We start from the raw sequence: 17,063 nt of genomic DNA on the forward strand, positions 1-17,063 counted from the left end.
GACGGGTCCCAATTAAGAATGCCTATGGGTTTTCCGCGTTGATACAGTACTTTTCGTATTCATATATGAAACAAATAATGAATAAATAAATAGTGACATTGAGATTTATGAGATTTGTCATAATGTCTATATTTACGAGTTGTTCGAAGGATAAAATTTACTATAATAAATAATTTTACAATCTCTCATAACTTCACATATCTCACAATACAATGAATTAAGAATTTAGAAAATATCATTTGGAGTCATTATGTGTGATGGAGTTTAGATATAAGGAGCTTCTGTAGAGAGATCTTGTGTACTAGAGATATCTTGTGGAGAGATCTACCTTATAGAGGTTTATTTCCTTGGAGTGATTAAAATCTAACTTGTCTTGTGAAACACATTTTAAAAATCTGAATCTCTTTCCTTTTAGAAGTCTGATGGTCTTTCCTTTTAGAAGTCTAGGCTGTGTTTGGATATTGAGCTGAGCTGAGTTCTCTATGAATAATAGTAAGTTGAGATGATGGAGTGAATTCTGTGGAGCCCACCTAAGATGAGTTTAGATGTATTTATGAAAAGTTAAAAAAAATTATAAGTCCTACATGTAAAGAGGTATTGAGTTGAAAAAGGTTGTGGGTCTCATGTGTAAAGAAGTTTTGAGTTGAGATGAGTTTAGTGATTTGAGAGTTGGGTATTTAGATGTTAGAAGATGTCTAAATCTGAACATAACTCAGTTGAGCTCAGTTCGGTCAATGAATCAAACGCAGCTTAGTGTCTTTCCTTATGATCTCTTCTTAACCTTATTTCTTAGCTTGACTCTCGACTTTATCTTGAAGTTAACTTTTAAGCTGCTGATTTGATCCCTAAGTCATGTTTGTATTACTTTCCGATGATCATGTGCAGGTTGATCTGCTCTAGACCAACAGCATTCATTAATACGGCACGTTGGAATTGCACTATAACATATATGATGCATGTTTAGTTCTTTTAAGAGATTTTTTTGTCTCAAAAACGTTAATATATTTTGTTGTAAAAACTTTTGAGATGAAAGTTTCGTTAAAAAAAAAAAAAGTGTTGGTCACAATTTGAACCCAGCCTTGTGCGCCATGGGATGAGCTTATCGTGGACATGAATAGATATAGATGAGGAAACCCATTCCATTCATGAGCATCACCTTGAGTACTTTGGCTTGGCAGGCATATTAATTAGCATGCAAATATCCCAGACTGGCTCAATTCAAGCTCGATCGGCAAGAGTACTCGAGGTTTTCCTTGCCAGGATTTGGTTAAAGAAGAAATTAATTAAAATTAAACTTATATTTTATTATAAAACTACAGTAAAACATCACATAACTGGCCTATTAGCTCAGTTGGTTAGAGCGTCGTGCTAATAACGCGAAGGTCGCAGGTTCGAGACCTGCATGGGCCACTTTTTGTTTTTTTTTTTACAAGTGTAATTACTGATCATCGACAGCTAGCCTCATTCAATAACCTGAACAAAACTTTTGAATTGCCTCATCTCTCCTGCTGCTCCCTGGTAATTGGAACTTGAAGAAGCGAATAATATTACGTCAGTTTTATATTTATATATATATATATATATATTTATTTATTGCATATTTACTAGGTACAGAGAAAAACAACTGATGAGGGAACAAATTAAGAACAAAAACAGCGCCAGCAATCAAATGTCAGTTTCATAAAGGAATATAGGTACAAGTAATAAGTTTAAATATTATATAATGAGTTCATGTGCGACACAAAAACATGGGATCGAACTTGCTGAAAATTAATTGATGTTTTTTCTCATCGTACAAATATAGCTAGAAGTAGTACTGATCATCATGATCGTCGACAGACTACCTCATCAAATAGCCTGAACAAATTTGTTTGTTTTAATATTGCCGGCCTGCAATCTGATCTTTGGCCTTCTGCATGCATGCTCTGATCTGGTCGCAAGGTTAGTCGTCCAACGTACGTGGAGAAGCACATACCTCAGTTTTGGTAGTCTTAATTACTACATGGAGGAATATGGGTGTAGTTGTAATTCATAATCTCTGAGATCGAGAACAAGCTGGAACAAAACCAGTATAAATTAGTTGTCAGCTCGTAAAGAAAGATAGGTACATGTAATTAGCGTGATATTGCCACGATGTAAATATTTTACCAACTTGATCTGTATCATTGTATGAGGGGAATTTTCGCCTCACTTATAAATCTATTAGGCGCTCGGTTGAGAATAATGAGTTTCGTTCCGATACCTAACCTCAGGGTCTAAACTTGTCCATTAAGCAATTCGTCTGCAAGAGAAAGTAAGTAATGATGACTGATGAGACGGACATGCCTGACGCTACTCGGTCACATCCTGCTCATGGGGACTCATATAGGACAGAACGAAAAAGACAGAAGACTTTTGATCTTTTGATAAGGGAACATCAACAAATAGCCAACAGGGCATGTAGAAAAAAGCAATCAGGAAATCACGCTACATTAATAATGTCATCGCAGAGGCAAGTCGCGTTTAAAAGATTTTGACAAAATGAACAATAAAAAGGACATAGGCTCCATGGGATAGGCATGATCTGTCTTCCAGACTCCTTGTATAAATAACAGTTTTCAAGTATGAAAAATGGGTTCTAGACTCTCTCATTATTTACAAACTTTTAAAATACTCTAATGACTTTAGTATCGAAAACTCCCCGACTTCAAGGTCACCCATCTCCCAACTTCTTTCTTTTTCATTTTCACAAGCCTAATTTTAAAGATCTAAGTTGCTAGAATGTGATCTAAAGACGTATAAAACACATAGTTAACACATTAGTTTTCGGCCACGTGTAAACTTTGAACATATAATTTATAAGAGGATGAATCCATCGATCTTCACCTCATGGGGTTTTGGATCGTAGATTCAGTAATAATATCCTGCTTTTTTACAAGTAGTCTTAAATGAAAAGTACAAAATTCCAACTCCAAGCAGCACTAGCTGGAATCCACATTATTAATATATCCAGGAATATGCCAAAGGAAGGGAATTATATATGGGAGCCGAGGATGCATGCATGCTTAATTTTATTTATTAAATCGTGGGAAAAAATTCAGTAGGTGGGGTTGGCCGTACTGATGGTGGTAATTAGCCAAAGTAAGCTTGCTTTATTACTGGAATATCTAGATAAAAAGGTAGGTTTTATATATCAGCTTATAGGACAGCATGCCATGCACGTGGTTTTGACCTGTCTGTGGTTATATATGAATTAATTAATTAATCAGGGACTTAAAAAATCCTAATTTACTATCATATGTTCCCACCAGCCAATACGACTTTATGTCCTTATATATATCTACCATGGTTATCTTTAGGTGGTGCCACGATCGAGCTACTTTAATGGATCGATTTAAGTGCATCATTTTTATCTCTTGCAATCACTTCGACCAAACATAATCTATTTCCCTCTGTGAAGTCGTCACAAGCCACCATGACAAGTGGAGGCCGTAGGGGTGGTAGTTTGTGTTTGTGGTTTGTGTTCGTGTCAAGTCATAAATATTAGATCATTATATAAGTCAATCTAAACACAACCTGTTTAATTAAAAGATTAAACTTTAAAATCCTAATACGACACATATAAATAACAGGTGATACGACATGACCCGTTTAACTCGTTTAATAATTAACTGTTATTGGTTAACTTGAACACGACCCATTTAACTCGTTTCAATCTATTTAAACTATGTGACCAACCTCAACTCATTTCATATAAATGGATTGAATTGGTCTATATATTTATTTATTTTAACCAAATTAAAGTAATTTTATACATAATATAAAGATAATTTTATAAATCATTCACAATTATAATTGGATTCAAGATAAACTATGTTATTATCAATATTCAAACTAATAATATATTAAAATAAAATTACATATTAACAAAAAATAATGTTTAATAGTTTGAGATATTAAGTAGTCAAATACTAATATTAATATTACATTTTCTCAACAACAAAAAGAGACATACATATAAGATTAAGAATTTATAAAATCAAAAAATAGAATGTATTTGTCATGTTATACGTGTTGATTGTGGATTGGTCCATAATTGATTCGTTTATTAATTATATCTTATTGGATCAATTCATTTTGATTCAAACTAAAACGTGCTTGTTTTTTATTATGTTCGTGTCGAATTCATAATTCGTATCGTATATTGCCACCCGTAAGTGGAGGTGGACCTTCCCTTCCGTGGACGATGATATAATTTTATGGATGTTAAACTTGTGAAATTAAAATAATTGAAACAAAACTTCTAACACGTTTTTAGTATATTAAAACATAAATACTATGTTCGTTTTACTTAGAATGAGGTTGGACTAAAAGATGGGGTTTAGATTCTTAAGGAACAAAGCATGCATGAGTTTGGATGGCAAATACAGAATACAACCACCAAACAAACATTATATAATTTTGATAATTCTTCCTAATATATTTGCCACATCAATTAATTAATTAATTAATGCGTCCCCACGAAGGGCTCACCAACATGGTCCCCTTCAAGATAAATTAGGTTAAAATATAGTACACGTGCCTATATCATGTATTAATAGAGTAAGAGAAAAAACGCATGCATGCCATAAAAAGTTCTAACTCCAACTCTACTTCTGTTTAATTCAATTTATACGCTATAAACGTCATTACTGATTATTCCAGAGGAACCCAACCCGCGTATTAAATGTTGCTTATAAATAGCCTTAGGTCTATATTATATCTATCTTTTTTCAAACTATAAAAAAATATATCAGAAAATTATAGAATGAAAAGTTTTAATCTAGAATCGGTGCGTAAAACATATTTAATAAAATATTTATATGATATAATTTTATTTTTAAGATAAATTTTAAATTTTAATTCTTATTATTTAAATATGTACTTGATTTAAAAATAAAATAATTTTATAAAAAATCTAATTTTATTTTTTTCCATACACTATGACTATTTTATTATTTATATATAAAAAAATATTATATAATTTGCTAAAAAACAAAGAAAGAAATAAAACATGGGGTGCCACGTCTTGTTGATAGGCACGTGGGGAAATAGCTTAAATTAATTGTATGGTTACGTGGAAGAAGGTGATTGGTAAGTTGGAGAGAAGGAGCGTGTTGGTGCTATTTAGATGGATATAATATGCGGTAGGCGTGTGGGGCCAAGGGTGGGGGAGGCAGAGGCAGGGCAAGAAGGACAAGTTTCCTTCAAACGTCTTGGAAACTTAGATACGTGGCAGGATGTAGGAGCGACATGTCAGTGAATGCCTTGGTAGGAGGGAGTAAGTGCGCGTGAGGGAAAGACTCTTCAATGCCAGTTGGCATCACTCCGTAATCGACTGGCCGGCCTTATCCTCTTTCTTTTTCTAAGTATAAAAATAAAATATTAAAATGTTTCTTTTTCGTCCAAAAGGAGGAAGCATTGTATATTGTACAGCGAAAGAGAGAGAGAGAGCGAGAGAGAGAGAGAGAGATTGGAAGGCGACTCCTTGGTATAGAGAGACGACCCAACAAAAAAACCGAAAAGAAACCCTAGATTTATTTGCTGCTTGAAGAACAAAGATTGCCAGGATAGAAATTTTCTTATTTCGGAGCTGTGTGGTAAGTATAAAAACGTTTACTTGTGCTTTCTTGTGTGTGTGTGTTTGATCGGGTGATTTGCGATTAATTTTGGTTCTATTGCTACTGTTTTGTTTGAATTTCATCGTTTGAATTGTGAGTACGCGGATTTTGGTTTGTAGGAATTGTGTACATGGATCTTTTTCTTTATTTGAATGTCATTTTCTTATGCCTTTTAAATGCTCGATTATAAAGAACCTGCTTTCTTTCTTTTCTCTCTCTTTTTCGGTAAATACGATTTTTTGTCTTCTTGACGATGTTATTTATGTGATGCCCATTACAGATCGTGCTCAGTTATAGCCATTTCGGGACGAAAGCAATTGGGGGGTTTGGTTTGTAATCTTGAGATCTTGCGAAAGCTTTCGGATTGAGAGTGTACTACACCATAGAAGCCGTAAAAAATGATGTCGAGATCGTATACCAATCTTTTAGATCTGGCCTCCGGGAACTTTCCCGTCATGGGTCGTGAAAAAAAGCGTCTTCCACGTGTAATGACCGTTCCGGGGGTCATTTCTGAGCTTGATGATGATCAGGCCAATAGTGTGACATCAGACGTTCCATCCTCTGTCGTTCTGGACCGGGTCATTATCGTTGCTAATCAGCTCCCAGTGAAAGCTAAGCGTAGACCTGATAATAAAGGGTGGAGTTTCAGTTGGGATGACGACTCTTTGTTATTACAGCTCAAGGATGGCTTGCCTGAAGATATGGAGGTTTTGTATGTTGGGTCATTGAGGGTGGATGTGGATTCCAGTGAACAAGATGATGTCTCGCAGCTTTTGTTGGATAGGTTCAAGTGCGTCCCTGCTTTTTTACCTGCTGATATTTTGTCGAAGTTTTATCATGGGTTTTGTAAACAGCATTTGTGGCCGCTCTTTCATTACATGCTTCCCTTCTCGGCAAGTCATGGTGGACGATTTGATCGGTCTCTATGGGAGGCATATGTGGCAGCAAATAAGATTTTCTCACAGAGGGTGATCGAGATTCTGAACCCAGAGGATGACTACGTTTGGATTCATGACTACCATTTGATGGTGCTGCCTACCTTCTTGAGGAGGAGATTTAATAGACTGAGAATGGGGTTTTTTCTCCACAGTCCATTTCCTTCATCAGAGATATATAGGACTCTGCCAGTGAGAGAGGAGATCCTTAAGGCACTTTTGAATTCAGATCTAATTGGCTTCCACACTTTTGATTATGCTCGGCATTTCCTGTCTTGTTGTAGTCGAATGTTGGGTTTGGAGTATCAGTCGAAAAGAGGTTATATTGGAATGGAATACTATGGAAGGACTGTGGGGATAAAAATCATGCCAGTTGGGATTCACATGGGGCAAATTGAATCTATTTTGGGGCTTGCAGATAAGGAGTGGAGGGTGGGGGAGCTAAAACAACAGTTTGAAGGTAAAACTGTGCTACTAGGGGTTGATGATATGGACGTCTTCAAAGGTGTCAATTTGAAATTGTTGGCTATGGAACAGATGTTGATGCAGCACCCGAAGTGGCGAGGAAAGGCAGTTTTGGTACAGATTGCAAACCCTGCCAGGGGAAGAGGGAAAGATATCGAGGAAATACAGGATGAAATACACACTAGCTGCAAGAGGATTAATGAAAATTTTAGCCAACCTGGTTATGAACCGATTGTCTTTGTAGATAGGCCAGTTACCGTCAGTGAACGAGCAGTATACTACACCATTGCTGAGTGTGTTGTGGTCACAGCTGTGAGAGATGGGATGAATCTTACACCTTATGAGTACATTGTTTGCAGGCAAGGCGTTTCTGGGTCAGAGTCAAGTTCGGAATTTAATGGGCCCAAGAAGAGCATGCTAGTAGTATCAGAATTCATTGGATGTTCACCTTCACTGAGTGGTGCAATTCGGGTAAACCCATGGAACATTGATGCAACTGCTGAGGCAATGCATGAGGCAATTTCAATGGCTGATTCCGAGAAGCAATTGCGCCATGAGAAGCATTATCGGTATGTTAGCACACATGATGTGGCATACTGGTCCAGGAGCTTTTTCCAAGATATGGAAAGGACTTGTAAGGACCATTTCAGAAGACGCTGTTGGGGAATCGGTTTGAGCTTTGGTTTCAGGGTTGTGGCACTGGATCCTAATTTCAGAAAGTTGTCTATTGATGCCATTGTATCTGCATATTCAAGGTCCAGAAATAGGGCTATACTCCTGGATTATGATGGCACTGTAATGCCCCAAACTTCCATCAACAAGACCCCAAGTCAAGAGGTTTTATCAATTATAAACATGCTTTGTGGTGATATTAAAAACGTTGTGTTTGTTGTCAGTGGAAGAGGCAGGGAAAGTTTAGGCAAGTGGTTTTCTCCTTGCCAGAAACTTGGAATTGCTGCTGAACATGGTTACTTCATGAGGTATGGTTTTTTTTACTCTCTTTTACGTTAGCACCTGTTTATTGCCTTGTGACTAAATTGCATGACATATTAGGTGGCCTGCTGAAGAGTCTTGGGAAACATGCGGACAGAGTAACGATTCTGGGTGGATACAGATAGCTGAGCCTGTTATGAAATTGTATACCGAATCCACTGACGGTTCTTATATCGAACACAAGGAAAGTGCCTTGGTTTGGCACCATCGGGATGCAGACCCCGGTTTTGGATCCAGCCAGGCTAAGGAGATGTTAGATCATCTAGAAAGTGTGTTGGCAAATGAACCTGTTGCTGTCAAAAGCGGTCAGTTCATTGTTGAAGTAAAACCACAGGTGGGCGTCGTGACTCTTCATTTGATTTGTTTTGGACTTATGAAGTATGTGTTCCTGTTTCTTGCTAAAAAAGGATGCGTGTTCCAATCATCGTATCTTACGATCAGCTTGAAATGGTTTCCCCACCTTCAAACAGACCAAATTGCTAGAAGTTTATGTAAATTAATTTTACTAGTTTGCTGTGTATTTCAATGTCTATCCCAGTTTTCTGATTGCTGGAAGAATACACTGAAAACCATGTTCTTCCAGATTAAAAAATACAAAAAAGGGAAAAAGGGCGGACAAAAGCTAAAAACAATTGTATCTCATTGCTAATTGGGCAAATGAAACATTAGATTATTATTGAAGTGGGATCCGCCAGGAAGATTCAGCGATTTATGTCATCTCATCCATGGTTTTATTTTAGAGCCTATGATTCTAAAGATTAGAAAACTTTGTTCCTTCTATCAAGACAATCTATCTAATCGTAAACAGACCCAGTAAGACTAAAATTCTATGAACATGTAATATGTATTAGGCGATTGATACTTGTCGAAACTGGTGTGATGCTCAAATGTAAAACTCTTCTATGTAGCCAAATATTGGGTTAATCTGATTGTCAGATTGTAAAGCTCCTTTGTGGTCAAATATTGGAACTTAATAGTGCCTATAAGACATGATATTTGAATCTAACTTAAAGTTTGGCTTTTAGGGAGTCAGTAAAGGTGTGGTTGCAGAAAAGATCTTGTCAGCAATGGCGGAGAATGGCAAGCAGGCTGATTTTATTCTGTGTATCGGTGATGACCGATCGGATGAGGACATGTTTGAGATCATTGGGAATGCAATGAATAGTGGTGTCCTCTCTTCTAGTACATCGGTTTTTGCATGCACTGTTGGTCAGAAGCCAAGTAAAGCTAAGTACTATTTGGATGACACATCAGACGTCATAAACATGCTTGATGCTCTTGCAGAGGCTTCAGACTCACCTTCAGAGACTACATTATTCTCCCTAACGGATGAGGCTGGAAGTTGACCTTGAAATCCTCATACATGGCTTCCTAATTTCATTGTCTTCTGCTTTAAAGCCAATCGTGAAGAATAACCCACTATCCTAATGATTAAAGGTGATGGCTGCCATCTCTGTTTGAAGTAACTTGGTGGGAGAAACTTTGTTTGGTGGGCGTGGGGGAATGATAAACAAGTTGGATTTTTTTTCTGTGAAGTAAAAATTGCAGCAGCAGTGTGGGTCGCGTGGGTTAGAATTCTTTTTTGTATCAAGCCAAGGCATCTGAAGGGTTGACGGACCTACCCATAACTACTCATGAAGAACTGACTGGAAATGGAAGAAATGTCTAGATAATGGTTACATCAAACACACTAAGGCTGCCTAGCCAGACCTAATGCTATTATCATACTGACCATTCATCACCCATGTGCATCTCGCTTGAATACTGAGCATGGATAAGTACTCATTTGTATTGTTGTGAAAAAAGATGTTCATGGGGTAACACAAACAGGTGAAGTTGACGCCCCATTAGATGAAACTGTACACTGGTGTCTTCTTCTTCTTCTTCTTCTACTTATTTTTTTTTCTCCCCCTCCTTGAGTGAATTTCTTTTACCATTGTTACACTGAATTTTTTAGGCGTATTAAATCTGTAAATCCTATAGCAAATTTTTGCAATTTAGTTTTCTATGCTCTATTGGAAGCATCGTGTGCTTGGCTTCCCTAATGTTGAACATAACGTCTGCCGGATGTCAAGCTTCTCAATCAATAGGTTTTGTTTGTTTTCTTTACCGTCTTTCGTCAATATTTAGGGGCAAAATACATTGCCTCATTGCCAATGAGAAATGAAAGTTGGCGTACTCATTTTTTGGATAAAAAAAATAAGTAAATATAAAATTTACATAAAAAAAAAATTAATTTTTTAAAGGAAAATGTATTTAAGAAAAATTTACTTTTTCGTATTTCAGTTATTAATGTTGAAAATTATAAAATTTGAAATTAAATATTTGAATTTAAAAAAAAAATTAATAAAATAAGTTTTATAAATAAAATTTGAAGTGTAAAGCAGCACTATTTAGGTCATGAACCAAATACCACTCGTAAGCCTATCCTTTGAGAATTCGATTTAGGTCCACCGGTATCATTATGGACTGTGTGGAGCCTGAAAATAGGGTGAAGTGGTACAATTAAGGATTGTTAGGCCCAAGATGGTAGGCCTTGCCCACATCAAAGACTTCTGTCTCTTCTTTTCTTTTTCAAGGTTAAAATAACATGAGAGAGAGTTGTTATTCACCATCTTTTTGGCATATTTGGTCTAAATTTCCCAAAAAAAAAACTAAACCGACCTTTGGTATATATTGGGATGAATCTTATAATATTTATTATTAAATAAATTTATTTAGAAATGCTCTTTATCGATACTCCAACCACATTGCAGACGTAAAAATCTATCACATCAACTTATATTAAAAAAAAATTAAAAATTATTGTTACTTTTAACTCTTTTTTAAATATAATGGGTTGGTAAATTTAATACAGAAGAATCTGAATCCGATGATAATAAGTTATTATATTATACGTTGACTGCGTTTAAATACTTAGAGGTGACATATTAGCGCAAAGAGGCAGAAAGTCATGATACTTTCTTGATTGGGATAGTTTTGGGCACGTTTCGGTATTTTGGCCATAACTTTAGCTATGGGTATCAGAATCACTCATATGACTCCAATTCGAAAAGCTCTTTTCAGCGCACACGTCGTGGGCACCCAGCTATACGCGGTGTGCATCATTTTCAAAGCCAAATTACACTGTTTTTCCCTCTAATTTTCTATTTTTAGTTATTTGTTTCTTTTTATAGTAATATTTCATTTACTATTTTGGAAGTGGTTCTAAACTCGATTTAGGCCAAATTTTTGACAGATTATTTCTTTATTTCCGTATTTAATTTTGGCATGATTGTTGAGATTTTACTATTTTTGATAAAATTTCAATACAATCGTTTTCAACTATTACAGTTCGGCTTGTGGATTGATTTGGTGACACTTGAATATTGATAATTGAATTGAACATCAAGGACATTTTCTCTGTATTTTTTGGACGATTCTTTTTTTTTTTTTTTTTGTGAATTATCTATTAAAATTAACATGCAGAATAATCGCTATTATGTTCCGCTTCAAAACTGTAACTCTACACCATACCTTGGAGAGAGAAAGGGATAGAGAAGATAGAAAACTGGCCCACCTACAAACAACAAACAGTTGGGGCTGGCCGTTTGTTGAGTGCCAAAATAGTTTCAGGGTTTGGGCTATATCCCTTGTCATCTGACAGCAAAGTTGCAGCGTTTAACTCTCAATCTCATGGAGTGTAAGTGAATACAAGTGTCCAAATGGTCTGAATTATTTAAGGATATATGGTTGAGACATTGGAGTATCATTAAACAGCATCTCAAGCTCGTCTCATTTACTTCTCTCATCGGCAATCTATCATGCAGATACCGTTCACCTCTATAGGTTCACTTGATTTTTAAGATGGGTACTTGATATTACAGGTAAATCTTAGCTTGAGGAGAATCTCTTGCAATTGTGCAGGTGGGATCTTGACATTAGGTAAAGGTTAAACTGGTTCACGCATGCGACACAGCCCGTGAAGCAGACTCAGAATTCCCCACTTCTAGTACATTTCTTCGATCAACGAAATTGACCACGGAATGCTATTACGTACTCTGGCACGTCTGCAAACCAACCGCAGAACTTCAAGGAAATTTCCAACCCCAAATGAAAGGTTCTATATTTGTTTTAAGATTACTGTTATATTTATAAATAAATTTTTAAAAAAAATCTTATAAATTAATATGATTTTATATGATCTATTAGATTTATTTTATAATTAAAGTAATTTTATAATCTGACAAATCATATTAAACTATATCAATTTGTGAAATTAATTTTATATAATCTTTTTATGACTGAAATATTTTTCTTTTTTTTATCCCTTCCCTAGCAAACGCAATTCCATTAACAGGATTCCTAAGATTTAAATCTCGCCTATATTGTAATAATTACATGACTTTGGAGTTAAGATTTGGGTTTATATCAACATTATTTTATCTGTGTTGAAAGAACGCTTCGTCCTAAAGTAATATTGGAGAATGAGTAATGGTATGTATAAATCTCAAATATGCAAGTCCCGTGAAAGCCCCACCATAAAAAATAATGTAAATTTTTTTTGCAAACCTCACCATTTTACAAAAGGTCTACGTGAGATTTGCACTTCTATCTAGCATTATAGATTATAAAAGTATTGTAATTACAAATTTGTGGTTAAATATGTCATAAAATCTATTATACTTATTTAAATAAAAATAAATAAAACATTAATTGGTTTTATAATAATTTATACATAAATATTATAGAAGATAGAGTTATTTTTTAATACACATACAAATATTTTTCCTCAATTACAAATTTCATATTATTAAAATTCAATAATTATATAAAAAATTTTACTAATATCAACTCAATTCTATTACGACATTACCTACTAAACAACCATAAAACATGCATTTAAAACTCCGCTGCCAGACTTACTTTACCGAATGACACCGGAGCGTGCGTAAAAGCGCGTTGGGAATGTAATCTCGAGTCTCGACATGCAGTATACCAACATCGATTTAGCCACTAGCCGGAGTAGCGGTGGCCGGAGACACATAAACCTGGCTTTGTATCACGGTTTCTCCAATCTTGAACCCTGGCACCACCGTAAAACCCACGCGAAGCTCGCCACTGGCACAGACGTCGTTGCCACTGCTGATTTCACCGGAGAATAACAACGCTTCCTCGGTCACGCATTCCATGTATACCTCGGAGAACCTACCCTTCTTTCTTACCTGAAATATGGTTACCTCTTCGTCGAGCGAGAATGCCAGGCAATGCAGAAGCCACACGCGCTTCGCCATCTCGGAAAACGCTAAAAAGAACGCCGAGTCCGGGACACCGCCGGAGTTCACGAGCTTTCGCTGATTCAAGTTACCGAAGAGAGAGCATTCCATCTTTGCATGTACGAGCTGGAGGTACTTGGACCTAGTGAACATTGCAAATGAAGAGTTTGGATTGTGGGAAAGAAAATGCCTCGGATTAGCGTTCGTGAGCTTTTTGAACTTGTCGAAGAAGAGGCGATTGCGCTGTTTTTCAAGAGGTACTGGCTCTTGTTGCTGTTGCTGAGGATGATCACTTGGTGAAAAGTGAGAGAAATTGAAGCCCTCAAACATAGTTATGCAAACAAAGGATTCGAAAGCGAAGAGCCGATGGCTTTGTTTGGTGAAAACTGCGTCGGGCTCGATGAATTTGACAGCCGCGTCAAGATCCCAGTGCGCCGACTCCATGTCACGAATCATTAATTTCACGAAACTACGAATGGATCTTAGGGTATGGTGGAGAAATTGGATAAAATGAGTCACATTGAGCTTCGTAAGCCGAAGAGCATCGAACATTGACAGAGACCCGCTTGAATTTAGCTTCTTTTCTAATGACTTGTTGAATGCAATGTAGTCGTCGAGCTGGTTCTTGAGCGAAGTGATGTCGGAGTCTTTGAGGTCAACCTCTGCCTCGAGTTTCTTGATGGTGATCTCGTAGGTCTTCATCAAGCCCTGCTGCTCTTGAATTTCCGCGAGCATGAGAGTAACCTGGGGTGAAAGACGGAGTTCTTTTCTCAAGAAGCTGCGCTTGAGCTCGGAAATAGCTTGGAGCTCGTCCACGACGGCCTGGTCCGCGACCTGAATGGCGTCATTGTTGTAAGGATTCTGAGCCATTTGGAGCTCAGCATAAGCAGCTTTGATAGAAGTAATCCCCGCAAAAAGCTTCGCCACCAAAGCTTCCAGCACTGCTTTCCGCCGGTCTCTCGTATCGACGCCATTCTTGTCAAACTGCTGAGACTTTTTATCGGTGAAAAAATCCTCCTTGACTTTGGGTTGAGACGCCAGCATGCAAATGCCATTGTTAGAAGCAATTCTTGTTGCGGTCCGAAGGTTGATAACCTTTTGGAAAGTACGTGCTAACTTGCTCTTGCTGTTTAAGGCTGATTTGGGTTTCATGGTATCCATATCTTAATTAGCAGAAAATAAACAGAGTAGTAGTATACTTTTACTTGGGGCATGAAAATCTGGAGAAAATAAGGTAAAGAATATAGGGAACTTCGATGACAAGGGAAGTCATGAAAAAGATGGCTAAAGATTTCAAGTTGAAAAGGGGGCAGAAATCTTTGACTATATGATGAATATCAGATTGAAGCCGGAGATGTAGGGAAAAGCAGTATATAAAAGCGGGAAGGGCTGATAAAGAAAGTGAAAACGATTAAAGACGAACAACTTAACTGTTTGTAAGTTTTTGTCTAAGTAGAAGCAGTAGAAAAGGAATAGAAACTCGTAGCCATGGCGGATTTGGACGTTTAAGGTTTCTTCTGTAGGCGAGGCTCATTGCAATACAGAGGATGATGACAGTGGGTCCTCCTCTCTGTAAGGTGATTGATGGCTATCTAGTCGTGGACCATGCCTTGATCAAACATCATGGGGATGCCAGAGAGATGAGAAGACTGTGTTTGGACTGTTGGACTAACTGCAAAAAGTTCATCAAATAATTTTGGTGAAATATATTTTTTTTTTCCCACAAATTTCATTTTATATTTGTTATTCTCGCAAACAGATTATATAAAATTAATTTTATAAATTGACATGATTTTATATAACTTTTTAAATTTATTTTATAATAAAAATAATTTAATAAATTATATTATACTATATTAATTTGTAAGATTATTTTTATATAATCTATTTGTAGTTAGAGGCTTTTTTTTTTTTTTTTTTTATGCTGCCCCTTTTATGGCTCACTATTAAGGTAGAAATTTGAATTTATAATTAGAACTTAAGATTCTTATTAAAATCCTTATTTATCTAAAAAAAAAAGAAGCTAATTATAGAAATATATAAATCTAATGATTTGTGCATAGACTTTCTGGAACTAAGATAGTAAAATGTAAATGGGTAGTTCTAGTTTTTGTTGTTTTATCCAAAAACATCTGTATTGCGAAAATAACTGGACTTTGGGAATAAAAGATGGGAACCTTGTAGAAAAATTAGAAAAAGGACACAACCGAAAGAAGATGTTGACGGAAACACGATTCTGGTGTGGGGGCATCACAACGAATTAATTAGCAGCAGCCCAATCCAAATATTTGAAAACTTTGAACATATTCATAATTAATAACATGCTTTTGCAATATTTAACAAATCCCCACGCGCGATAATGTTAGGTTTGGACAATCGTGCGTTGAGATGATACGAATTAAAAATTAAATAAAATATTATTTTTTAACATTATTATTATTTTAAAATTTAAAAAAATTAAATTATTTATTACTTTTATATAAAAATTATAATGATGAGATGAGATGGATTGTGAGTTTTTCTCAATCTAAAATAATACAACTATAACAAGAGAAGTCCATGAAACAAGAAAAATGATTGCATAAAGGTATTATACAAAATCAAACTTACAAACTGACGTGATTTAATATAATACGTTTGGCTGTAAAATTACTTTTATTATAAAATATATAAAATATCATTATAAAATTATATCAATTTATAGATTTAATTTTATAAAATATTTTTGTGATTATAGTACTTCTTATAAAACAATATACTGGTATGAGCTACAATTCATTATTAGAAGTTGATGTAAAAAAAAAAAAAATCATTATTAGAAGTTTCTTTGAATTAATTGATCAGCATTGCATGATTCGTCTCCTGATCATGACTAGAAATTAAGAGGAGCCAATTCACAAGCTTGGTTTCAACTTGTGAAACAAAATAATCCCTTTAATTATGGGGTCCAATTTAGTTGGGGTACTTAAGCTTTTGCCCATGCCCATGCCCACCCCCACACAAACGCTGATCTAATTAATATATATATGATGATCTTAGCTTAATCGATCTGAAATCTCAAGGTAGCCCAATGATGGACCATAAAATGTCGTGGCAATCATTAGCAGACAATAAGACACAAACAAAAGTTAATATATAATTAATGTTTATTAAATACAGGCCATCCCAAGCCAAAAAGTAGTTTAATTGTTGAAATCAGAATATGTGGTCTTAAACAACTTTCAATATATACATATTCAAGGATGACATTGTTAGACAATCTCTGTAACTTTGTTTTTAGGATCACCCAGGTAGGGCAGGCATGCATATATGCAGGCATGCAAGGTTCTTATAATGATTTATTGGGCTATATAGCTCTTATCTATTTAATATACTTATATATATATATGTTACTTTTTTAAGTGTTGGTGGATTAGGGACTCTTGGTCACGTCCGACAATCCAAATACAAAATTATGACAATGTATTAGCATGAATGGCTATATTGCATGTATTTAAATTAGTGTACTTATTATAGGCCTTCATTCATGTCCCTCATGTCCACTACTTATTTCATCATTTGGGACCCCACACGTCTGCTCCAAATCCCCAACGTAAATGGGATCGGAGCAAATTTAATACCAATATTAGTTAATCTTTCTTCCTAATTGGTAGCAAGCAACTTGATCTCCTTTGGTTATACAGATGAAATGAAATGAAAGTTGAATAAAATATTATTAAAATATTATTTTTTATTTTGAGATTTAAAAAATTGAATTATTTTTTATATTTTGTACG

At 35.6% G+C, this 17,063-nt stretch overlaps 2 protein-coding genes and 1 non-coding gene across 3 annotated transcripts; 2 read left to right on the top strand and 1 right to left on the bottom strand.

Moving 5' to 3' along the window:
- Positions 1–1,336: 1,336 nt before the first annotated feature.
- TRNAI-AAU lies at positions 1,337–1,410 on the top strand. Its single transcript has one exon. It is a non-coding gene; the product is annotated as a tRNA-Ile (tRNA).
- Positions 1,411–5,439: 4,029 nt separating this feature from the next.
- On the top strand, positions 5,440–10,038 carry LOC109006370 (probable alpha,alpha-trehalose-phosphate synthase [UDP-forming] 7). The gene is made up of 4 exons (XM_018985642.2): positions 5,440–5,618; positions 5,920–8,019; positions 8,093–8,366; positions 9,058–10,038. Exons 2-4 carry the CDS (start codon positions 6,038–6,040, stop codon positions 9,376–9,378), a joined length of 2,577 nt encoding a protein of 858 aa, XP_018841187.1. The 5' UTR covers positions 5,440–5,618; positions 5,920–6,037; the 3' UTR covers positions 9,379–10,038.
- A 2,698-nt stretch (positions 10,039–12,736) lies between these two features.
- On the bottom strand, positions 12,737–14,934 carry LOC109006371 (protein GRAVITROPIC IN THE LIGHT 1). Its single transcript, XM_018985643.2, has one exon. The coding sequence runs from the start codon at positions 14,446–14,448 to the stop codon at positions 13,021–13,023; it is 1,428 nt and encodes a 475-aa protein (XP_018841188.1). The 5' UTR covers positions 14,449–14,934; the 3' UTR covers positions 12,737–13,020.
- Between the last annotated feature and the right edge of the window lie 2,129 nt (positions 14,935–17,063).

The sequence above is a fragment of the Juglans regia genome, chromosome 4 (genome assembly GCF_001411555.2).
Source record: "Juglans regia cultivar Chandler chromosome 4, Walnut 2.0, whole genome shotgun sequence".
In the NCBI taxonomy this organism is placed as follows: Eukaryota; Viridiplantae; Streptophyta; class Magnoliopsida; order Fagales; family Juglandaceae; genus Juglans; species Juglans regia.